Consider the following 24710-nt stretch of genomic DNA (forward strand, 5'->3'; position numbering starts at 1 on the left):
GCCAACATAGTTATTCCCTCTGTGGATTCACTTCCCCATGTTTGCCTGTGTTGTAGCAGCATGAGTCCAAACTGGACACTCAGTCTTGTATCACTTGATTGCTGTGAGTGAAGCCACAGCAGTGCAGAGCTGATCTGACAGCTTGTTTCATCTGACCTACAGGCTATCCTTCCAAACACATAAACTGATATGATGTGTGCCGTTTTGGCAACAGCATGATGTTGATGTACCTTCTGCTTTTCATAAGGAAGATGATGAACTCTGACACCCTCTGAAACTGTGCATTTGCAAAAGCAACAGAGGATCTTTTGGTCCTGAATATTCCCCATTTTTGGCACACTGATCCTTCAGACTTCAAAATCATGGGTCTAATTTGGGTGGGGTTTTTTGTCTGGAGAGCACTGGCCTATTTTCATATGAACCCAAACATCCGAGGAAGCATCTGTGGGTCCCGTGAGCGAAGATGGGAGTCAGGGAGGACTTGGCTCTGCTCCTGGACCCATCACTTTCCTGTGGTCGAAAAAAACAAAATTAGTTTGCCACTCTGCCTTGGCTCCCCTACTTGCAAAACAAATACGAGTTTGGGTTTGGGGGAGGGGGGGTGCGCGGGGATGTCGTTCTATTTTTTTATTTATTTTTTTTTTAATTTTTTTTTTTTTTTTTTAATGGAAGAGCTTGAGAGGCCGGCAAAACGACCTCTGTGAATTAGCACCCTAAAATCTTTAAGGAGGGAAACCTTACTCCACCCCCAGCGCCCCGCGGGCTCCTCCCGCGTCCGGCCCGGAGCCAATGCGGGGCTGCGGGCGGGCCCGACGGGGGCCCGGGGCGGCGGCGGGCGGGCAGAGGGAGCGGAGCCATGGCCCAGCACAGCACGCTGCTCCACCTGCTCGCCGGAGGGTGAGTGGCCCCGGGACGCGCGGCCGGCGGGCCCTGGGCTTTGCTCCGGGGAGGAGCTGCGGGAGAGGAGCCCCCGCCCTGCCCCTGCCCCGCCATCCTCGCCCGCGCCGTCCTGGCCGTGCCGGGTTCACGCGTGGGCTCGGTGCCCTGGAGCAGCCGCGCAGCGCCGGGGTGAATGTCTGGCTCTGCAGTTTGGAAAGAAGGGGAGACTCCCTGCGGGACGTGGAGTTTCGTCCAGCCTGAGCTTGCCAGGGATGGGGAGCAAGGGAAGCGGGGAGATGAAGGGCGGGGAGGGATGAGAGGCGCCACGAGGGCCTCTCCAGCGGAGCAAATGGTGGAGCATCCATGTCTTTGGGAGGGCAGCCAGCTCTCCAGCATCGCATGGCTGGCATTCCTGTGTGTCTTTTCTGGCTTTAAATAGTGCGGCTGATTCGGGTGAGTCAGGTGGTTGGATCCCAGCGGTGCCTCTCTGAATTAGAAGCGTGCCCTTGAGCAAGTCCCTTCTCACGTGGCAACTCGCCCTTTCTCTCTTTAAAGTCTCAAAACAATGAGTTTCAAGTTTATGATGCCCTAAAACAGAAGATAATTGTGGTCCTCTGGACTTTGCTGAGTAACTGCAGAAGTCTCTCGCTTAGGCAGCCACCTAATGCCTTTTCAAATCCCACAAGCCCGCCGGAGTCCGTGTGACAGTGAAACCTGTGATACAGCACGTGCAATAACACACGATTATTTAGTTGTTCTTAACTAGCAAATTTTCAGTTTTCTGCAGCTGATGCAGTTGTTACACTATGGCAGTCTTTGTTTATATGTACTTACCCTCTTTGTTCCCAGTGTTATTTTGTATATGTTATTCTCTTTTATTAATTTATCCTTTGAACTATATAGTCACTGCATCTCAGCCTTTCTCAATATATTCTTATTCCTTAGCTTTCTTGTTAAGCCTTTCCTCATCTTCATTTTCCACCTTGGTTACTGAAAAACCAAGAGAGTTTGGGTAGTGACAAGAATGTCACTAGTGGAACTTTGTGAGTCGGTATCCCGTTCTCTTCCATTAAGCAATAGTCCTTGCATTACAATTAATTAAAACGCAAGGGATAATAAAGTAAGAAATGAATGAGAGGTTCATCTTATTGCTGCCATATATAGTTAATATTATTGTTTTACTTAATGAAACAGGATCTTATTCAAGAGTTGTTCCCCTTATCTGCTGGTGCGAGAACTGGGGACCATCAAACGAAACTTGTGAGAGGTTTGTTCAAAACTAATGAAAGAACATCATTCTTAACACAGCACACAGCTAAACTAACCACAGGGTAGTGGGGGCTAAAGGATTTTTATGTCCAGAAAGCATTTTAAAGAGATGAATGAAAAAAGATATGTTGAAGACTATTAAAAGCAAAGCAACATTTCTGCCTGAGCAAATCCCTGAACTGAAAATTGCAGGAAGCTGGGAAAAGTGTTCTGGAGATGAGTATTTCTCCTGCTCTTCTCTAGGTGACCTTTGTTTGCTTGTATCCTAGGCAGAAGCCTGGTTTAACTATAGAGTTGTGTGACCTAGCATTGTTATTTTTAAATTAAGATCTTCAAGCCATCTCAATTTTTGGATAGCCTAAGTAAGAACTATACTTAGAATTACGAGTAAACCTTGTCACCTCTGTACATGTGCTTAGACACTTTTCAGATCGCTGAAAAAATGTTGACGGTGTTTATTTGTATTTCTCAAATAATCTTCTTTTTCTGTCACCTCAGACTTTCCAGTTTTCCTTTTAAAACGTGAAAGGAAGATCTAAAGCAAGAACCATTTTCTAAGATAAAATTCCCTGCCTACTTCAGTTAGCTCTTTTTGCCACTGCTTTGCTCTGAGAGTACGTGTTGTACTGGTTGTCAACTGCTGCTCTTCGTCATATTTTGCAGGAATTGCTTTTGTTCCTGCTTCTAGAGTAATGACACATAATTTTCCATTTCTCCTGAAACAGAAGAATTTTACAGACCTATGCCTTTCATACGCTGTGAGCAGCTGTATCATCATGTAATTCATGGTAAGACAGCATAGTTGAGATTTGTTCTAGTTTTGGTACACCTCATTTCCTTAGCGTTGAGCGTTCTGTGCTCCACTTTAGTCTTGCCATTGAGCCATAGTGGCTCGGAGGTCCCCATTCACCTCAAACTCTCTTACTGCTGATTAAATTACCACTATGCTAACAATGTTTTAAACTCCTGTTATTGCTTTCATAATTCTTCTCTATTAGGTAACTACACGTATCAGTAGCTTGAGGAATTTGAACTCAGGAAACTTTCATAGGTACTGAAGTGTGGGTTCAAACTCATACCCTGATCATTGCAGGTAGGGACTTCTTGAAGAAATGAGAGATTAGAAGAACATTACATAGAGTTGTGCCTTCTTATGGACTATTAGACTGAAGAACTTTAGTATACCAAGCAATTGCTTCTCTAAATGTTGTCCTGTTGTAGTGTTTGCTCTGCTTTTAGATAAAAAGTTGAATTTGCTCTATTCAGACCTTTTAGACATCTTAATCTGTCACCAGTGTACTCAGTCTTCTCCTGAACTGGAAACTGCACTTCTGATCAAGAAAACAACAGGCATGTAAGTCTGGAACCTTTATCAGACAAATCAGTGGAAACTATGGTAAATAACAGGACTGTTGGGCCCCTGAGTGAGTATGGTCTATATGGGAAGAATCAACATGACCTTCATAAAAGGAGACCTTGCCTCACACGACTCTTGGATTGCTATGTAGGCTGTGTCTCAGAGTCTGTGCTTGATCAGCTTGCTTATTCTGAGAATCTAAGCCAGAATGTTTACTGCTCTACTTTGTGTTGTCTTCTGAACTGGAGTTAAATTCTTGGGTCATGTTCCCAGACTCCCTCCGCTCATCATATCTCCTGAGGGAAATTGCTGCTGATCAGCTGCTCTGTAATTCATCACCACTGCATAGATCTGCCAAGGGCTTGACAAAACAGCATGAGTGTTCTGGAATAGCATACTAGTTGCTGGCATCATTATCTGCATAATATTCTAGTTGCCAGATCTTCAGCTCTTGGATATCATTGCAATAGCCATCCAGGCCTCTTTTTTGTTTTTTTTCCCCTCCCTAACCTGTAGGCAATAATAAATGAAGCCCTAGGAGCAAAGCCTGGGAGAACAATGTATATGTGTGCTGAGCTGTATAGACTTTTTCAGAATAATTCTTCAGAACTCTAGCCATTTGCTGGTCCTGTATGGTCACATGTAATTCAGTTGATACACCTGACTCTTCCCTGATATCTTGTAGTTCTTCGGTTGGCTTTTCTTTCTTTCTTTGGAGCACAGTAAGCTTTTTTTTTTTTTAAACCTCCATCTCTTGTGAAACAAAGCAGCTTTGGCTGTAGCCCATGTGAACAATCATCCATTTGTCAAAGCTTCTTGCATGCCTGTTACATGCAAATTCATCTCAAAGTGGTCTTTTAGGTACTGAGCATCCTCTAGAAAAACTTCTTCTAGAGCAGAGTCAAAGGATCTGAAGGGGCGGAAGCCAAGAACCGACAGTTCTGACTTGTCCCTAGGTGGTAGAAAGGGAAAAAGGGAATATGTGTCCTTCCAGCTTTCCTGCAGTGTGACTAGACTGATTGATGGTGATGGCTCACGAGTTCCAAAAATAACTTCTATCTGCTGAAGGTCAGGGTCCTCGGTCATTAAGCAAGTCAGGCTTGGGATGAGCCTGGCTACTGGCAGAAAATAGAGGTCTTGCTTACAGGGCCTTGGAAATTTGGGAATGTGAATGGGTTATGAGTTGAAGATATGTGTAGGCTGAGGGGTGGGAGAGTTTTGTGCTACCCCTCTCTGAGCTAGTGCGGCTGTGGAGAGGTGTGAGGCATGGTGCTTGGTGATCTCAGCAGAAAGCATTGCTGTGAGGTTGGGCAGCAGAAATATTTTCTCTAGGGGACTGCTGAGTCCCTATGGACTTGGGACTGTTTGTCTCAAACACTGAGTTAAGGTTTCAAAGTGAGGCTGCCAAGCTCAGCTGTCATTACGTTAATCAGTGTCAGAGCAAGAGGTCGTGTGTGACGCAGGCTGGGGTACCTAGCCTACCTCCTCTCCTAGAGGGGAGAAGTTGTGGACAAGCAGGGTCAGAATTATTGCCCTATTATGGCACGGAAGTCATTCTTAAGTGTGGTGTTATGCCCTAGGTGTGGTGGCACAGCTGGAGCCATCCTGACCTGTCCCCTGGAGGTGGTGAAGACACGTTTACAGTCATCCCAGCTAGCACTGCGGCCTCTGTGCCTCTCAGAGGTACAGGTGACAGGGATGAGCCTGAGGATGATGAATCCCACCCCACCATCTCCTGGAGTGCTCAAGTTGCTGAGGTGAGTAGGATAGAGCAGTGTGCACGTTGGCACCAGGGAGGTTAGGGTTGGCCATCAGTTGAAGCGATTGAGGTGGGGAGAGAGAGAAAGAAATGGAAATAGCATTTGAGCTGAGGCTCTGGTACTGCGAGTGTGATAGAACGTTTCCTGAGAGCACAGGTACATCTGCTTCTCAGTATTGATCTGTGCTTGGAACTCTGAGTCCACAAGGCAGCTTTGGAGACTGTGAGAAATTTCTGAGCTATTGCTTTGATCAGATCTGGAAGGATGGTGTCAGCAAGAGGAGGAAGAAATGACAGCTGAAAGGTGTCCCTGCCCATGGTAGTGGGGGTTGGAACTAGATGTTCTTTAAGGTCCCTTCCAACCCAAACCATTTTATGACTCTATGACTGAAGGAGAGGGAAGTGGTTGGAGAGAAAGTGAGAGCAGGGCAGAAAAAGGATAACATGGGAGGTGAGGAGAGGATGCTACAAGAAATTCTGAGGTGAGGAGAGGATGCTACAAGAAATTCTGAAGAACGAAGGAGGAGAAACGGGAGAGCCCCCAGCTTAGTTATTCAGCTGATTTTTCTGTTCATTTCCTTCTGTAGGGCCATCCTTGAGAAGGAAGGTCTGCGATCCCTGTTCCGAGGCCTGGGTCCAAACCTTGCTGGAGTTGCTCCTTCCCGGTGAGTACTGTTCCGTGACAATGGCTCAGGTTGTATGGTTTCTAAGGGGCCTCTGTGATAGCTGTTGCTCCACATTCTGAAAGCAATCTGAGTCTTGTGCTTATGTGCCACAAGACCCCTTCACACAAATGTTTTCTGGAGCTTCAGATCATAGTATTAAGATGATTGCTGTGGGCCTGGATTAAATGGTATCTGATGTCACAAAACAAACCTGATAAACCTGTGCTGGGACTAAGAAAAGTTGGAGTGAGACCCACAGCAGTGTCTCTGCTCTTCATACAGGAGCTATAAACTCTTCTGTATTTCTTTCCAACCAGGGCTATATATTTTGCTGCCTATTCTGGTATTAAGGAGAGGCTCAATGCTGTCCTTGTACCTGAGTCCAAGAAGGTACACATACTAGCAGCAGCCTGTGCAGGTGAGCCTTTTCTGTCTCAAATCAGAGCCAAGGGGTCCTTCGATCTCTAAGTGTCAACAGGTTTCATTCCTTCTCTTTTGCTGCTCCCATCAGTCGTGCTCTCCCTCTCTGAGGTTTTCTCCCTCCACACCTGGAGAAGTGAGTTCAGGCAACCAGAGTGTTTTCTCACTCTTCATTCTTCTTAGGCTTACCTCTTCAAACTCTTTACCCCTTCAGCTGCTATCAGAGCTTTATTCAGCTACGAGATGGAGAAGGCATTCACAGAATCTTTCTCTTGATATATCCCAGTTTTCTAACAAAATCCTCCACTCTTGCAAAATTAGCCTGCTGCTTCCTGCCTCTTCGTAGCACCAGGGCCTGTAGTAGGGTTTGTTGGAGGCTAATTACCACCAGACAACGGCTGGAAGAGGAGAGGAGGAGAATCAAATAGCCTGCCCTAAATATCTCTTCTCAAGGTCATTCTCAAATTGCAAATGCCTGCAGCTTGCCAAACAGAGTTCAGAAGCTGACAGATCAGCACCTCTTCACAAACTGTCAGTGTGATCCTGGTTCTCATGCCTGTCATCTTCTGTTCTCTAGGCATGAGCTCAGCCACACTCACCAACCCTATTTGGTTAGTGAAAACCAGGATGCAGCTGGAAGCCAGGTAAGGCAGGCCAGCAATGCAGAGCCACTCCGTGTCACATCATGACTAGTTTGGAGGTGGAGTTGGGTGGAGAACTTGGCAAGTCACAGACTGGGGAAGAGTCTTATGGTAGTGTTCACAACAGCATTTTAGGTCAGAGGAGCAGTGTGACATTCTAACCCTCTCTCCTCTTGGCAGGGCAAAGGGGGAGATGGCCAGCAATGCTCTCCAGTGTGCCATGCATGTGTACCGCACTGAAGGCCTTCGTGGATTTTACCGTGGTGTCACCGCCTCCTACGCTGGAGTGTCAGAGACCGTCATACACTTTGTCATCTATGAAGCACTGAAACAGGAGCTGAGAAACAGCCATCACTCCCATTCCCCACCAATCACACCTTCACCAAACAACCATGATTTCTTTGGACTAATGGGCGCTGCTGCTGTCTCCAAAACATGTGCTACGTGCATTGCATATCCACATGGTGAGTGGGTAGTGGTCCCCCCTCCTTAATTCTGTTACCCTTGATGGGAGATGCTGTGTCTGTAGGATCCATCTGCTAATATATCACTTCCCTTCCTGTCTCTTCAGAGGTCCTTCGGACACGGTTGCGGGAAGAAGGGTCACGATACCGTTCTTTGATACAGACTCTGCAGCTTGTGGTCCATGAAGAGGGACCCTTGGCTTTATACCGAGGGCTCCTGGCTCACTTGATCCGCCAGATCCCAAACGCAGCCATCATGATGGCTACCTATGAAGTCATCGTACATTTTGCCTCTTCCACCTTGTAAGCATGCTGTAGCTCCTGGCTGAGGCTGCTGTAGGGGTACAGGGACCTCGTGGTCCTGAGACCTGGTCTTCCTCAGTGCACTGAGAGGTGGTGGTTTTGGTCGCAGATCAGAACACGTCAGGCATTCTCAGGTTGTAAGACTATTTTGTGCCAAGTTTTTTGCTCCAGCGTGCACAATGTAGCCTTTTTTCTTTCTGGAGACTTGAATTATTCCAGTGCATCAAGGTGTCAGGGCACTGGTTTGACAGTGCCTGTTGTAATTTCCCTAAATGAAACAAGGGTGTGGAACTTACTGGGAAAGAGAAAAAGCAGAAAGCATAAAAGTATCTTAGCCTCAGCATGTTCACTTGTTTTGGACCCAGTAACAACCATGCATGGGTACAGTTGGGCATGAAGACAGGCTAGAGCTGAGACATTTGAGAACTGCAGCAAGCAGAGATCTTGTGCTGCAACCTTCCATGCCCTCAGAGAGGCTCTTCCACTTTCACCTACTGTGCTGCCTTCTTGCTCCTCAGGAGGATTTCTCAAGCAACACATTCTTTGCCCCAACATGTGTCAGGCAGCTGACAGCCTGCGTTTGTCTTGCAAGGTCTGAAAAACCAGACCAAGTATATGAAGGGAAGAAGCACAACCTGCTATGAAGCACTACCCTAAAAACCCATGCTACTGCTGGGCTCAGAGTCATGCTTTCCCAGTATCTGATGTGTTCCCATCCCCACCCTTCTCAGCAGAAAGAGGAGGGCACCTCCTTCCCTCAGAAGTGCTCTGTTATACTTCGTTCCAGCTGTTATACAAGCTGGAACCCCTGATACGAAAAAACACTTTTTCATGCTGGTGAAAAAAGCAGATCAAGTGAGAAGATGGATGAAGCTAAGGAGATTTGGCCTGTTTCTATTGATACACTAAGTGTATGGCAAAAGCCTTATTTATTTTTTTCCATAATAAGGAATTCAGTTCCTTCATGTGTTACATTTGCCTGTGACAGGCTTGGATGCCTTCTATTCCTCTGTGGGTTCCTAGCCCTGTGTCCTGGGGAAGGCTACATTGTGTTTACAATGAGTATTTTGAATCTCAGAAAGGCAGAGGGTACAGTCAGGCCTGATGTGTTTTTCTTGTTTCATCACATATGCTAAAAAATGTAACCCTTCCCCAAGATAAGTAATTTCAGTAAATGCACACTCTGGACAACCTCCAGTCTCACATTAGAGGCTACACTATTTCTTTCCCTTCTTGTAGTGAAAAACTGAAGAGGCCCTGAATATTTTATTTGAAATCCATTTATTTTAAAATCCACTTTGTTTCCTCATCTTTCTTATCTTCATTCCTTTAGTTTAGGAGTATTGACAATTTTACAAAGCGACACAAGCTGCAGTGGTTTGTTGGTTGTTTTTTTTCTTTTTTTTTTTTGCATGAAACGAGAATAAACCTCAAATGACAACATTGAAAAAATATACAATATATATATATATAATATCTGGGTAGGGGTTGTGAGAGACCCCACTCTGAGCCCTATGGCTGGCTCTGCCTTTCAGATTTCTGTTCTTTGCAACATCTGGATCATAGTTTGAACCGTGCCACAATCATGTGTAAGTGCCCTAACACATGTTTCTAGAGAGCCAGATGGGGGGTCATTAATGTGGGGAATGTCCACAATGGGAATGGCAGAAGATGAAGGAACACGGGAGGCAGAAATGACAAATGAGGGAGGAGCACATGTGTACACAGTGAGGGAAGAAAGAAGTTCAAAGTAAGACACCTCCTCCTTCCAGCCTTATGGTTTGGGGCGGTATCCACTGGGCTGGTGTTTTAAAGCTCCTAGTAGCGGTGAGAGACGTTGCTTTTGCCGATGATGTGTCGATCATCCACGTCATTGCTGTCCGGGGAGTCAGGTGTTTCCGAGTCGGTACTGTCCTCCTCGTCCTCCATGCCTTCACCAGCTCTGCCCTCAATGCTTCCTGCTGCCCTCTCCTGACAGCTCTGGTAGGACTGGGGAGGTGAAACATGCAGTAAGTGAAAGGATCTGACGACTGAGCTGCCTGCCCAGGCCCCACCATTGTGGCTGCTCCTCACCTCCATGGGGTTGACGATGATGGTGAGGGCCGAGTCGTCCCAGAACATGTCGTTCTCTTTGCCTCCAGTGCTGGTGTGCCCTGATTCAGCAGCCCCAGGGACCTCTTGCCCCACTCCCCGCTGGTGCAGGGAGTGGATGCGAAGGATGCCAAGGATCACCATAAGTGCCAGGAAGCCCACACACACCACAATGATGACAGTGGCAGCACTGGGGACCACTTAGAAAGAAAGTGAGAAGGTACGGTTAGAGTCTGTCACAGAAACACGCATTTCTAACCTGACGTGCAGGGGCTGAGATTCCTGGGCAGAGTTTGGGGTTTTGGTCTAGGCAGGAACATGTCCTGACTTTTCTGCTCCGCTGGGCACAGGCAGTTCCTGCCTTCAACTCCTGTGTTTTCTCATGAGAGTTGCAGGGTTTTCCAGGATGTGTAGGTCCAGGCACCCTCTGATAACTGGCGTGGCCTGTAGACTCTGCACATCTTTATCTGCAGAATTCACCAGAATCTCTTCCACAGCAGGTATCTGTATCGCCCTCTTGGGAGGGAGAAATGTGTGCTGAGGAGAGCCTTTAAGGGCTCAAGGATTATTTTCAGAGGGTGTTGCTTCTGTTCAAGCAGTAGAGAAAGCAAGAATTGAAAAGATGCCTGCATGGCACACAGGAAGTTGAGAAGGCTATGATAAATTTCTACTAGTGCCATGGTAAAAGCCTAGCTTCTCCACGGGGTTAAATTTATCTAAGACCCTTAACCCAATTTCCACCTATTTGTTCTAGGCCTGTAGGGCTGAGCCTTAACTCTCCAGATAACCACCTTCTCTGCAAAATCTATCCAGGCCTTTCCTGATTGTTATGGCTCTGTACAGCAATGACAAGTCTGCTGCTGCCATCAGGCAGAGCTGGGGAGAGGAGAAACAAAGGCTGGCACATACATAGGCTGTCTCTGAAGTGCCAGCTGCAGGACTGGACTAGCTTGGAATCAGCTGCTGCAGGAAGCTGCAGCAAAAGATAGCTTAAAGGTGCCTTGTTTGTACCCTACAGCTTGGGATCAAAATGTCTGTATAAAGTCCTGAGCTTTCACAGCCTAGAAGGAACCAATTGGACTGTGTTAATGCTTGTGGCACAGAGCTACCAGCACAAACTAACATCTAGTCTAGCTTTCAGGCTTCTCCGTTCTGGGTGCAAGAATCCTCCTCTTGTCTTTGTATTGCCATTTCCTATATTTTTCTGCCTTGCTGACCACCACATCTCTTTTTTTACAGCAGTGGCAGTCTTGACTCACTTGTTTCTCTCCTGCTGTTGAAGCTACTTTCTGAAATTACACAAGCATGCACAGCACCTTTACAAGGTGTGTAAATGAAATCATCCAGCTCACGGTTGTTCTTTATAGACCCTCTAAGGTGTAGATTTCAGGCTGCTTCTACATCTAGAAAACAACACACCACAAGAGGAGGATTGTTGCACCGTGCTCTAAAATACAATTTGACACAGGCTGCAGTCCACTGGCTAATGACAAGTGGGACAGGACAGTATAACGAGAACCCCATAATGGGTATAGGGAGTCTGAAAGGAATCATCTGCTATAGGTTATGCCGGGATATCAGAAAATCAGCATCCTGACCTAAAGGAATAAACCCAAAAGACAGTGTTACATACTTGGGTTGTTATGGGTGCTTGCCAAACTGTGCCCAGACAGCTCTGGGGGTAAATGATGGCCTCGGTGCACGAATTGCTGGGAACTCAGAATATGGTTAGGATGAGCAGCCCGGTTCATGTTGTGGAGGACATTCACCTGTAGAAAGACCAGAGTGAGAGGACTCAGCCCTGTGTCCATGGTACATTCTACGCTGTGTGCATTCCCATCCACCACGTCCTCTCCATGCCCGCAGAAGAAGCTATATGTGCATGTATTGGTCTTGTACCTCAACAGTAAACTCATTGCTGGAGTAGCGCCCATTCATCTCAGTGCAGGACAGGTGAAACTTCCTTTCATAAAGAGCAGCACCGTGGTTGATGTGGTACGAGACCTGGCGTAGTATTTCCTCATAAACTGCAATGCTCTCCACACCTGAGACAACAAGAGAGAATTGGTGTGGGGTTAGGAAGCTCCTGCTTCAAAATCATCTGGCATCATAACCCTATAGCAACTAGAAGCTATAGAGGAATCCAAGGCAATGCTGGGTTCATTAATTTTAGGAAGGGCTCCGAGATGGAGCTTGCTGCTAAGGACCTAATGAAATCCCTGCTTGCATTGATAAAACAAGTGGAAGGGAAGGAAGGTCCAAGAGCGAAAGCCCTGTTAAGTTCTGGAGAGCACAACACTGTTGTACCAATCCACAAGTGGTGGGATGTTGTCCCTCAGTCACGTGATGCAAAATGTTGCTGGCACCTGAGAAAACCAAACCCCAAGGAGTAAGTCCAGAGGAGTGATACAAGCCTGGGTGAGCACTTAGACACTATGCCCCAGTACCATGTAGTGGAGGAGAAGCCAGCTCCCCAAGCAAATGGCCTGGGACTTCCAAAAGCCAGGAGTTCATCAAATGGTTACATCTCAGAGTGTCACAAAGTACACCAACGCATCTCTAACATTAGGTTAAGTGCTCCTCCCAGTGATGGGAGTAAGAGAGACATGACTAGACAGCTGCGACCAAGGAGAGGACGTACCTGTGATGGTCAGGTAGGCAGAGGTGTTAACAAGCTCCAGGCCCCGCTGCTGCAGCAGTGCCCCATCCAGGAGCAGATACTCCCTCTCTGGGTCCAAGTCATCTCCTACCAATGAGATCTCGCAGCCATCCAGGTTGTGCACAATCTCATCTGACATTCGTGTGTCTGTCACTGAGATGCAAATGGAAAGAAGACACGGGTGGAAAGCCAGACAGCCATCATTGAAGACAGGAGTTACTCAAGGGTAGTACCCACTTACTTACAAGTGCTCATATCATACATAATTACTTCTCCTTGTCTGGCTAGCACTGACCTTGAGTAAAATCACTGTCAGTCTAATTACTTATTGCAGGAGTCCCCCTGGTTCTAATGATATTATTTACGCACATAATGAAGTCACTTTATTTTGGAACAACATACTATTATCAGACTGGTTCATGATAACACATCTTGGCTGTAAGGACTCTGTTGACAATGTGCAAATTAAGAACAATGCTCACACATTCCCAGGCCCTGCATGCTTTTCCTTGTCTCATGACTGCTGGTTACCATAGCTGAGATCTTCTTTAAAATGGTAATCACATTCAATAATTATCTGCCTTCAGCAGGGCTAAGACCAATCTACTCTAAGTCGAGAAACTCATTGCATGAGGAAAGGCAAAGCTTCTAAACAGAAAACTAGGAGCAAAAAATCCCATTACCAGAAGAGATATGGAAGAAGTGGAAGAACACATAGAGCATAGAGTGCAGAGAAATAATCTGAGGATGATGGAGAGAAATTGAAGAACGAGATACCATAGGGTGTGAGGAAAGTGACTGAGGAATTCACAGAAATAAATTATGCAGGAAGAGAAGGGAGAGGGTAAGAAATAAGGGAAGAAAGCAGAACAGAAGGAAGTAGGAGAAGACTAAGTGTAGGAATAGAGAGGGTAACAGGCAGGACATCCATCCAGTGCTGGATTCAATAAAGGGAAATGTAGGTAAAATGTAAAAGGGATTAGAAATGAGCAGCCTGGGAAAGAATTAGGAGAGAGTGAGGCGAAGGAACTGAGTGGATAGAAAAAGTACAGGGAGGAGCAGAAAGGGATAAGAGCCGATTAGCCTACATATTGACAATGTGCCTTGCTTCTATATTTGTAAACTCTCTCTTTCAGGTGTAATTATAGGGGCTCTACTTCCTCTTCAGGACCGCAACTCTCATAGGTCTTTACAGTCTGTCTTTTATATCTAGCCCTATACTCACCGGTACCATGCCAGTTCTCATCCTTCTTGGCCTCCACCTGGTGAGAAATAGAGCAGGTGATCTGAAGGTTGGGGAACAGGGGGATCCCATCAGGAGACTCAAAGTCTGATGCAGGATGAGCAAAGTGGGCACTGCCACTCAGCAGGATCTGGGGGGCATCAGGCTGTAGCACCACAACATAGCCCTCCACATCAGGAATGGAGACACAGGACTCTTCACTGAAACACCTGAAGGAGAGCAGTAGAAAGCATCAGTTCGCTCAAGCTGCCACCAACAACATTACGAACAATGCCTCCTGCCAATTACTTCCAGTGAAGGGAATATCCTTTTTCCAGTAGTCTTCCTAAAGCTTCCCTATAGCCTGCTGTGCAAGACAGAGACGTGTGGTAGGAGTGACACCACTGGGTTTTGGGTGGCTTGGTCACATCAACACACCACAGAGAAAATTAAAAGCAGTCCACATGCCTGGAACACTGTGAGTGAAAGCAGAAGTTATGCATAGACCCTAGGAACCAGTATTACAGTATCCATCTGGATACTGGATACTTTAAAGTTTATTTTTAGGAAGACTTTTACCCATTTTGGGACTATGGATTAGAATTAAAATACAAGGTGAATGTGTGTAACTTCTTCAAAAAGAGGCAACCCTCTTGCTGAACCTAGCTGGAGGTGCTGCTTTGTCCACTCACTTGACAGCAGTGGTGAGCCTGAGAGGCCGGACCCCAGGGGTAGCGAAGCGCAAAGAATTCATGTAAGCCACGTGCTGGATTGCATGGTTGAACGTTTCCACATCATCACCCTCCAAGGTGAGCAGGGACTGAGAGGGGTTCACATGGACCTGCAAGTGGAAGAGAAAATACTTGTGGTTCCTTGGCAACTGTCCAGAGTCCAGGCTAAGTGAGACACAAAGGAGAAAGGCGGGGAGTTGTCAGAGGTGGGGGAGCAGGCAAAGTCCTAGGAAGCAAGGCTGGGGAGGAGAGTGGTGGAAACTCATGCAAGCTGGGCAGATGGGCATACCTTCATCCCTTTGCCCAGACTGTCGAAGTCACTGTAATCAAGCCCCTCACGGCAGGCATACAGGCATTCAATAACCTCCCGGCTCTCCAAGCTACCAGGGCGCACAGTGAAGCCAGCCAAGTAACCATGGAAGTAGTGGTGTATCGACAGAGGATCTCCTGAGGGAAACATGGGAGGTGGAGGGTGTGAGAGACATGGCGAGGAAGAGAGCAAAACCACAAAAGCAACAGTGTGAGGGACTTGCGCTGTAAGGGAGGTAGAGAGAGACAGAGGGGTGCATGAGGCACGGAAAAGCCCAGACAACAAAAGCAACAATATGAGAGATATACAGATGTTAAGGGAAACAGGGAGAGACAGAGGGTTGCACAGGGCATGGAAAAGCAAAGACAAAAAAAAAAAAAAAAAAAAAAAAAAAAGACAGGGGATGCTGAAGAAGAGAGATGATGAGTTTTTGAATTCCAGATGGGGGAAAGCAAGAGAAACAGACCAACAGAAAGACTAGGGCAGTGAACAGTGGGTAGCACAGAGAAGTTTCTGCCACACTGCTGAATGCCAGATGGAAACAATTTCTTGTCCCCCTCTCACTCTGCTTCCTGTGAGGGCTTGTAAAAAAAATATGCATTCCACAGATAGTTAGGGATGAGGTGACATCTCCTGATGTCTCTAATGGCTATTGTGTTCTTCATAGAGCAGTTTTAATAATCAGGCATGAGGACTCTTTCTCCACAAGAAAAGCATACTCTATCTCTCAAAGCAGGCTGCAGTCCCTTCCATCAGCCTTTTCATGCTCCACAGGTATCAAGGACCAATTTGCCAAAAAAAAGGGGTTCCTCCCAAGGCAGTGGGAGGTGGCAGGACAGGATCGGGGAAGCTGTATGAGGAAGGCACCATGCAAGATGTGACAGTCATGCACAGTGAAGAGAAGAGAACCATCTTCTTTCTTTTCCCTACCTTGTACAGTATCAGTGGAGTTCTCACTTCCTTTCATTTTCTCTTTGTTTTTCTCCTCTGCAAAAGGAGAACATCCAGACAAGCAATAAGGCACTGGAAGATGGTAGTTATAGGGTCAGTACCAACACAAGTGCCTGTATTGGCCAGTCCACAAGAACAGCTCTGTGCCAAACAGCGTACCCTTCAGTCTTAGAGACAGCACATCACAGACGAAAGAGGGCAGAGTCCCTCTCATGAAGGAGATAATGAGACTGTAGGATGAGTAACTGATTTAGGGGCGCAAGTACAGTGTTTGGGGTTTTTTAATCATTTCCCAGTGTTACCTATTTTCAGAATTATCCATGTTCACAACAAGCCATATTCTCAGCATCCCTTTGAAACTCAGATAGCTCCAGAGGGAGGTCCCAAGTTGATCAATATTTGTTGTCTGCAAAAGGCTGATCGAGAGCACAGAGCTGTGGGAAGATCCCTGACCTAGGAGAAGCAGCACTGCAGTAAAGATTTGATCTTGCTAGAAATTTCTGCCTGAGTGAAGGCAAGCAGTAGGCAAATTCCTTTCATTCTGTCCTGCTTCAGTCTTGCAGGACACCTGAAAGACCTGGGAAATGCAGCCTTAAATCTCCGCAGAACAGGTTTTAATCTAGTAGTGGCCTAACTTTGTCCCTAACCTGATTTTTGTCTTCCAACACAATTCCTGTACAGAATGATTTGTGTCTTCTTCATGTAGACCTTCAAGACACAGAAATCCCCATCAATACAATCAGCAGCATAAATAATACTGCCTGCTCTGTGGTGAAAGGCTTTGATAGAAATGCCAATGTCTGAATGAGGTACAGAGTTTCAACTCTCCTCTGCCTGAAAGTTGTCAGAGGTGGGGGAGCAGTCAAAGTCCTAGGAAGCGAGGTTGGGGAGGAGAGTGGCGGAAACTCATGCAAGCTGGGCAGATGGGCATACCTTCATCCCTTTGCCCAGACTGTCGAAGTCACTGTAATCAAGCCCCTCACGGCAGGCATACAGGCCCAACTGTATGGGTTTCAACTCTCCTCTGCCTGAAAGCTGGTTATCCATTGCATATTCTATGGCTGTTGTCCATGAAGCTTGCCAGTGCCACCTTTACCTGAGCTGTTATAACCTTGGTCCATAAGGAAGGAGGGAGCCACAGTGGCTTTGGTGCCAAGAGGGCAAGTTGGCTGCAATGTGGTTAGCATCATTTAGTATTGGGTGGTGTTCCTTTCACGTCTTCTTCCCTTTTTTCCCCATATGGGAGGAGCGTGGTTTGGGGAGTGGGCACTCACCAGTCCAACAGGCTCCGATCATGAGTGAGGGTTCCTGCCGTGGCGGGTGAATGAGGCCATTGTCATGGATGAGGGCAGGGTCATAAGAGACGCCATCCACATAGAGCGTGACAGTGGGGAACTCCAGGTTGAGGGCGTAATGATGCCACTCATCATCGCAGACCTACGGCCAACAGCAGAGGAAGGAATCAGCAAAGAGCAGAGGAGAAGGGACATGGGGAAGAGGCAAATGATTCCTCACCTGCTCAAGCTTCCAGAGGAATTTCACAGGCCTTGCACTTTCCAGCAATGGCCAGTAGAGAAAAGCAATCCGGCAGCCGTGCACAGACAGGGAGTAGTGCGAGTAGCCCTCCTCTGCCAGGGACAAGCACAGGGAGTTACACATCACATCCCTGAGCAGTATCACTAGCCAGAACTCAGCAGCCCACTCTATCCTGCACGACTGGGACTCAGTACCATATGCTCACAGTGGGTTTGAGCACTCCCAGTAAAAACCTGACACCTAAAGTAGCTGTGTTCCTAAGGAGGGACCCCCGCCCAGGTCCTTCTCCCAAACACAAGAGAATTCCCCCTGCAGGGACAATCCATTCTAACAAATTAAAGGCAGAGGGCAAAAGTGTCCCCTCCCCAGGAAAAGTGTCTCACCACTCTGCACTGTACTGCAGATCACCGTCTCCTCTTCCCTCCTGCCTTTGCCAGGTACCACGGCATGCTTCATCCATACGGACAAGGTGAAGTGGTCACTCAGGCCCTCATGGGCATTCGGCCCATTCACCACAGGCACCTGGGCAGCCTGGCTGCCATTGAACCAGTAGATGAGGCTGCTGTCCTGGCTGTAGTGCACTGAGAGCCGCGCGGTCCAGTTTGCTGTGGGGCTGGGCACTGGCAGCAGGTCAATCTCTCCTGAGGCAGCACCTGCGGAGAAGGGAAGGAGTCAAGTGTGTTGGCAGAGGAGAATAAGGAGATTGAGAACTGGTGAACAGATGAAGAGGATGCTAGAAGGCTCATTGTAACGTCCCAGTGCACAGGGAGAGGAGGAGTTGTCTATAGGCCTTCTCCTGGAGAAGGATTGTGACTTTTCCATCTGTGCTGAGGGAGGTCCCACAGACTCTGTATAACGGGGCAATGCACAGAAACTTCTGGCTTCCCAGCAAGGAAAGCACAGGTAGCCCCTTATAAAATAAGAAAATTTGTGGATGCCCTATTCCTGGAAGTGTTCAAGAACAGGTTGGATGGGGCTCTGAGCAACCTGGTCTAGTGTAAAGTGTTGCTGTCCATGGCACTGGAGTGGAGTTGGAATTAGAGGACCTTTAAGGTTCCTTCCCGCCCAGATCTTTCCACAATTCTGTGAAATACGGGCAGGAATGCCCACTCCCCCTCAATGCAGCATGTAAGCTAAGTGTCCTCCCAGCCCCACTGACCACAATTTGATGTAAGGAATGCATCCCCCACCACCATCTCTTTTGTGTGAGGCACAGAGCTACCAGTGTAAACCTCCACAGAGGAAGGGGCAGGGTGCTGTGCCACAGCTGCTCTCAGACCAGGAAAGAACCAATTTACCACAGAGTTTGCGCAGTGACTTCTCAGAGTAATTATCCCGGTCACAGCCCTTGGCCACATGGTTTGTCTGCAGCTCCACCGTGGCCTGGATGTTCCACAGGGGCTCGTCACATGTCTCCAAGTGAATGGTGGGGAAGAGCGCGAGGCTGCCTGCACCTGGGGTGTACTCAATCCTCTTGTTCCAGCCTAACAAAAAAGAGTGAAAGGGAGGAGGGGTTAGGGACTGCCAAGGACCCAAGGCCAGAACACTTGGCACACATACAAGTGGCATCTATGAAGTAGTCCTGAGTTTTGGCCCTTTTCACACTGGAAAGACAGCTTTATGCAGCTGGCATCAATGCAAGGGAAGATTTCCTAGAAGTACAGAATGCAAGTTCTCTGCTTCTACAGCTTTTACTGATGTGGCATCACTCCTTGGTTGGTCAACCTCTCTTATCAGGCAGAGCAGGTGTTCAGCTGTGTCAATTTCCCCTCAATTCTATAGACTAAAGGGAACCTGCAGGCACAAAACACCTCTAGAAAAGCCAAATATTCTCAAGATGAGCAGCCCCAAAAACAATCTACATTGAATACAGCCTACAAACCTTATGAAACACATAGCAGTTCACAGGGGTCCAAGGAATGATTTTCCAGTGTTAGAATTTGCCTTTCTGTGGCTTTGCAACGGACTTAGATGTCTGCTGCATCCCCTGATGAGGATGGGTGGATGCCAAAACTGAACCATATAAAAGGGCTTACAAATTTATAGGTGTTTATTCAATAAACATTTGCGATGAGCAGGACTGAGCAGGCAGTAGTTAAGCAAAAGCAAAGGGAGGTTTGGAGGTTTCATACCCTGCCAGCTGGGCTTGCAGGTGGGTTTCACCTGGATTTCCACTTCAGCATCGTCAGAAGCCCGTTTCTTTCCACAGTCATAGGCTGTCACTGTGAATTTGTAGACACGATCTGCACTGTACTGCAGCTTCTCTGTGTTCTCGATGTTCCCTGGTTAGCGAAACAATAAGATCAAGGGAGAGGAAAGACAGCCTCCTCAAAGATGTTCCTTCTAAAAATCACTCCTATTTTTGATCAATGACAAAAACAATAAAAAAGGTGTTGATTCCCCCTGCCCAGTGCCACTCTGTAACAAACTATAGCATTTCACAAAACAGCTGCTGCATCTCTACACCAGGATATATCAGCAGTGCTAGAAAATTCACATAGCACAGCTCTGCCTGTAAATGGGACTGGCAGAGAAGGAGCAAAGCAGGAAAGAGGGAGTGGTGTGTGGTGGGTGTGGATTCTTACCATCATTGTCAATCAGAAAGGGAATATTGGGGGTCAGGATCTCATAGTAGCAGATCTGGCTGTACTGTGGTGAGCAGTCTCCATCAATGGCCTCCACACGCAAGATGCGGTCATACAGCTTTCCCTCGGTCACTGCCACGCGATACAGCTTTTCCACAAAGACAGGAGCAAACTCATTCACATCGTTTACTCGGACGTGCACTGTGGCCCTGACACAGAGAGACACCAACAAGAACTGATGAGCTGCTAGGAGCCATACACCACCTAAGTTTCAAAGTCAGTCCCCTAAAGTGCACCAGTCTGATTTCCAGCTGTCAGAAGCAAGGACGAGGAAAGAGACCCTGGTTTCAGTGCAGCAATGCTGGCACTCAGGAGCTTGGACAATGGTTTCCAAACCCACAGAAAGAGCAAAGGAATAATAATGCAATCTGGACCTCCTGCCTATATGCAGCAACATAAAACATCACTCTTAGACACCACTGTCAGAAAGCCCTCATTTCTAGTGTATTCAGTCATGTGACAGTCAGTGACTATTTTTCTTTGGGTCTTCTTAACATGTTGAGTTATAGTATCACAGATAGAGAAAAATACTTCTGGCTAAAGAAAGTGTTTCCACAGCAACTTTCCTTTGTGTTTCTGTGACAGATCACATTTTGTAACATGCAGCAATGTCTGCATGAACTTACTTGTGTGATTTCTTGGTATTTGCTCCATCAGGTCCCTCTCCACAGTCATAAGCCTGGATGGTGAATGTGTGCTCCTTATGTGCTTCACAATCCACTGGTTCTTTGGCCCGGATCAGCCCCTCACCTGTAGCTTTGTCGAGGATCACAGCTTCAAAAGGTACCCCTGATCCATGAATCCTGAAGCCACAGATTTCACCTGGTACACAAAAAAGCAGAGAAGAAGGGGAGAAAGAAAAGGAGTTAGGAGAGCACATTATACTCCTTGCTTTCCTTTTCCATATTTTCTTCCTTTCTAACTTGTGCTCTCCATTCTTCCTCATTATCACCCTTCATTTCGAACAATTTTTAGTTCACTAGGAGTTCCTCCTGCTATTCCCTACGGCCATTAATGGTGCAGATTGCCATCTACTGGAGACTACTCCCCCGGCAAGGAGTGCTGACCAGCATCTCAAAGGATTAGAGGTTACAAGGCTCAAACTACATGTGTTAGTGCTGCACAGCCACAGTCCTGAGGGAGCACCTTCTTTCTCCTTTGCAGCCCTCAGTGACGTAAAACAGGCCATATACTGCAAATGTAGAGACAGTCAGAGGATGTAGATCCATGATGTCTCACCCACCCACACATTCAGGAGGCACAGACTACCGCAGGGAACTGCAGATAGGGTCACCTAAATCCTAAAATTCAGCTCAGAGGAACCACTTTTCCTCTCACAAAGCTGACAGAGGATGCCTGAGGAAGCTCCAGGCATGGCCTAAGCAAGCATTAGGAATAAAACCCTTGTAAAACCTCATCTGTTGAAACAGGCATTTGTGCTTACTGTGAGAGGATGTAGCACTGCCAACCAAGTGTGCCCTACCAGCTTTCTCCAGGGCTCACAGACACAGCGCTGTGCATGTGATCTTTGGAAATAGCAGAACTGCGTCAAAAAGTAGCTGACTCCACCCTCGATTTCTCTCCCTAAGGAAACAGCTCACAGCATCCTAAATCAAGCTGTGCCCAAATTGCCTCCAGACTTCACTAGGGACCTCCTTTGGAACAAGGTTTGGAGGTGATTGTTTCCTGGAGAGAGCTAGGATCCAGCACAGGGATGAATGTCACCCTGTCTCTGCCTCTTCATAAGTCTGTCCCTACCTCCCACCCTTCCCAGAGCTGTTATCCACCTACCTGCATAGCGCAGTGGAGCATCTTTGTCCAGTGCGAACAGCGGTGGGTTGAGTAGGACTGTGTTGTCATTCTCCATAACGATGCCCTGATACTCGGCTTCAATCCAGGGTTTGTGCTTGTTTGCTGAAGTGGATTTTGGGCAAGGGATGGAGGACAGGAATGTATTAGCCACCAATGGCAGATTCAGTAGAAAACAAGCAGAGTATCACCCAGTGGCAAGTAACAACCACCCCTCTCCACCTTCTTCTACAGAAATAAAGAAGTCTAAAATAGGCTAGGAGGAAGAAGTTATCTTTATTTAGTTCTACTCCTGGGAGACTCATCAGAAACAACGTGTTCCTTCTGGTCTCCTCATTAATATCTTATCAGAAATACGTGGAGAGGCATATGGGTGCCCAGGAAAGCTGGAGCAGTTAAAAAAAAAGTGAACTCCAGAGGCAGAAGTAGCCTGACCCTGGAGACATATTCCAAATGCTAAATCCTTTAGCTCAATGAAGCCATAATTAAAGGACCCAGGCTACATCTTCCCTTGGGGTGCCCCCAGGGGACAAGTCTTGCATGCAGCCATTATCACTTGAGTGGGCATCCTCTAGACTAAGGCCCAGGACCGACACACATATACCCAGGTACACTTCAAGTCAGCCATCCTTCTCTGAGAGTGCCTTGCTCCTTCCTTCCCCACTCCATGGTGAGCACCATGTTCCCTTGGCCCCTCCTTGCTGATCCTGTTGGCTGGAGCCCAGCCAGGCTTGGCATGGAGGCAGCAGCCAGCAGGAGGCTCTGAAAAATGTCACAGGCCCAGAAATAGCAAATTAATCTTTATCACACAGGCTCCGGGGCAGGGAAAGGGAGAAATAAAGGGGCGGGGGAGAGGGAATGGAGGGGAGAGAGAAAAAAAATCATTACAAATTAAAAACCCCTCCCCCATGCCCACTCCCTGCCAAATGGGCCTCAGAGATTATATTACATGGCCTAGTTACAACCCCCATTCCCAGATAATCCCCCACTCTCCCACCCCCTGGAGACCAAGATTTATTACAACCCAGCATGGCTTTAGAGCTGGTAGAGAGTAGGATACAGAGCCATTCCCCTCAAGGGCACTACTTTCAATATGTGGATCTATTCTCTGCAGCACAGTGTCCTTTGACATGCCATATTGGCATGGCTTGGTGTGTTGACTCAAGAGGGGCAGTATCCTTAACAACCGAGCACTTCTGCACTCCAGGGCCAGGGGATGCTGCCAGAAGTGGGTGGTGGGCCAGCAGGCAGGGTGACAGGTCAGAGTGGGGATGCCCCAGCAGGGCAGAGCAGGCAGACCCAGCCTGGCGTAGCAGCGAAGAGTGTGGGTTGGCACTTCTCCATCACCATATTGATTGAGATTATAAAGCATTGCGTAGGAAACCCAGAGAAACATCCACCCTGCTCAGTATGCAGGTGGAATCCTCCCTGTATGCAAGTGCCCACGTCTCCCCCTACCCCTCCATTGTCCCCTCCAGCTTCCATTCTCTACGGCTCTAGTCCATGCGCCACACCACCGAGGTGGAAATCCATAGCTATAAATGCCAAATATGCCCTGTTGCTGGGGTAACAAGCTGATGGTAGAGAGATAAATCCTTTGCTGCATCCACCTGCAACTTGGGAATCACCAATCTGATTTCTCAGGAAATGAGTTGCTGGAGAATAGAAAAACATTTTGGGAATATTTTTAGGATACAGACTCCTACCAGCTTCAAGAAAGCTCCTGTAAATCTAAAAAAAATTGCCAAAGGTGGGTAGGTATTTCCAAGTGCAAATTCACAAAGGAGGGGGAGAATTCAGAGCACAAGGGGCCTTTCCTTGCCACCGGGCCCCACGGAACCAGAGCAGCACAAATAAATGCCCCTGCCAATGTCAGTGTACACACAGCTCTGCGGTGCACCCGCCCCTGTAGCCCTACCTCTTCCAAAGCACAGGAAGCACCCTAAGGTGTCACATTCCCTGATGACCCCCGAGTACCTTGAATGTTTGCAGATTCCCCCACCCTGTCAGATTATTGATGCACTGGTTCCCCTCAGATGAATCTCTCATGCCTGTCTCTACAGCCACAGATCTAGAAATCTACATCTTTCTCCATCACTATATGTGCTCAAAGAACATCTGCATTCAGAACGTTACAGCTGTAGCACTGGGGTGGTTTGGGCTTTCTTTTATCTTTATCACATAAGATATTCTTTTATATAAGAAACCTGCATCCTTAACACATAACTGTAAAATAATTCCTATTGACAGACTGTAGATGGATGAACTGGGATTGGAAGGTGGAGAAAGGAGATGTGTTTTAGAGACCGCAGGGGTCTGTGGAGAAACAACACACTCTCTCACAGCATGCAAGGGAAGGGAAGGGAATCTAAATCCACACAGCGAAAACTAAACAAAAGCAAGACAAGTGGATGGAAAAGGGGAAAATGAGAAAGGAACGCTAGAAGGAGATGAAAGAACGGAGAAAAACGCGGTGGTAGGATGACAGATGGAGAAAGTAGAGAATGGGGATGGCATGGCATGAGGGCGCCCGAAGGGGCAAAGAAAGCCAAAGCCGCCGGGGACCGCCGAGATGCCCCAACAAAAACGTGTTGGGCGAAGGCGGCGGGCAGCGCAAAGCCTCACCGCCACGGCGGGGGCGGACGGACGAGCCGCGGCCAACGTGCTCCTCCAGAGCCTCGGCGCGGGGGGCAGCCGAGGGGTTCCAGCGGAGCGCCCGCCGCCCCTGCCGCCCGGGACCGTGACCACGGCGCTCCGCCGCTCACCTTTGTTGGAGGCGCTGCCGGGCAGCGCGGCGCAGAGACAGAGCAGAGGCAGGAGGACGGCGGAGCGGGGCCGAGGGTCGCCCATCGCGGCGGCGGCGGCGGGTCCCGGCGCGACCCACGCCCTCGCTCCCGCGGCGGCGGCGCGCAGGGACGGCGGCACCCCCGGCACCTCCCGCACCTCCCGCACCGCGCTCCGCGCCCCGCCCGGCCCCGCCCCGCACTGCAGCATGACGT

At 47.9% G+C, this 24710-nt stretch overlaps 2 protein-coding genes across 4 annotated transcripts; one reads left to right on the forward strand and one right to left on the reverse strand.

The window, feature by feature from the left end:
- The first annotated feature begins 827 nt into the window (after positions 1 to 827).
- LOC114058149 (solute carrier family 25 member 36-like) lies at positions 828 to 8284 on the forward strand. 3 transcript variants are annotated; one of them, XM_027885200.1, is made up of 7 exons: positions 828 to 897; positions 5086 to 5262; positions 5852 to 5929; positions 6247 to 6347; positions 6927 to 6993; positions 7171 to 7454; positions 7562 to 8284. In XM_027885200.1, exons 1-7 carry the CDS (start codon positions 857 to 859, stop codon positions 7759 to 7761), a joined length of 948 nt encoding a protein of 315 aa, XP_027741001.1. In that variant the 5' UTR covers positions 828 to 856; the 3' UTR covers positions 7762 to 8284. The 3 variants fall into 3 exon arrangements, with proteins under 3 accessions (XP_027741001.1, XP_027741003.1, XP_027741002.1); XM_027885202.1 differs by lacking the exon at positions 828 to 897 and adding an exon at positions 1141 to 1332; XM_027885201.1 differs by lacking the exon at positions 828 to 897 and adding an exon at positions 2874 to 2936.
- A 737-nt stretch (positions 8285 to 9021) lies between these two features.
- On the reverse strand, positions 9022 to 24593 carry CLSTN3 (calsyntenin 3). The gene is made up of 18 exons (XM_027885203.1): positions 24477 to 24593; positions 21694 to 21816; positions 20529 to 20724; positions 19843 to 20051; positions 19390 to 19539; positions 18556 to 18741; positions 17641 to 17910; positions 17237 to 17349; positions 16996 to 17158; positions 15701 to 15757; positions 14750 to 14907; positions 14422 to 14570; positions 13733 to 13959; positions 12490 to 12660; positions 11748 to 11893; positions 11482 to 11617; positions 9831 to 10048; positions 9022 to 9746 (listed from the first exon to the last, which is right to left on the reverse strand). Exons 1-18 carry the CDS (start codon positions 24559 to 24561, stop codon positions 9576 to 9578), a joined length of 2928 nt encoding a protein of 975 aa, XP_027741004.1. The 5' UTR covers positions 24562 to 24593; the 3' UTR covers positions 9022 to 9575.
- Positions 24594 to 24710: the final 117 nt, after the last annotated feature.

This window comes from Empidonax traillii, unplaced genomic scaffold (genome assembly GCF_003031625.1).
Source record: "Empidonax traillii isolate 1590-97213 ecotype Southwest subspecies unplaced genomic scaffold, ASM303162v1 scaffold163:size1593379, whole genome shotgun sequence".
In the NCBI taxonomy this organism is placed as follows: Eukaryota; Metazoa; Chordata; class Aves; order Passeriformes; family Tyrannidae; genus Empidonax; species Empidonax traillii.

Coding starts and splice junctions, on each gene's coding strand:
- LOC114058149 (XM_027885200.1), top strand. CDS start 857: ATGGCCCAGCACAGCACGCTGCTCCACCTGCTCGCCGGAGG. Junction 5,930..6,246: donor GCTGGAGTTGCTCCTTCCCG/GTGAGTACTGTT, acceptor CTTTCCAACCAG/GGCTATATATTTTGCTGCCT. Junction 6,994..7,170: donor AGGATGCAGCTGGAAGCCAG/GTAAGGCAGGCC, acceptor TCCTCTTGGCAG/GGCAAAGGGGGAGATGGCCA.
- CLSTN3 (XM_027885203.1), bottom strand. CDS start 24,561: ATGGGCGACCCTCGGCCCCGCTCCGCCGTCCTCCTGCCTCTGCTCTGT. Junction 19,540..19,842: donor CTTTCTGATTGACAATGATG/GTAAGAATCCAC, acceptor TTCGCTAACCAG/GGAACATCGAGAACACAGAG. Junction 14,908..15,700: donor CTCCACTGATACTGTACAAG/GTAGGGAAAAGA, acceptor TGTTTCCCTCAG/GAGATCCTCTGTCGATACAC.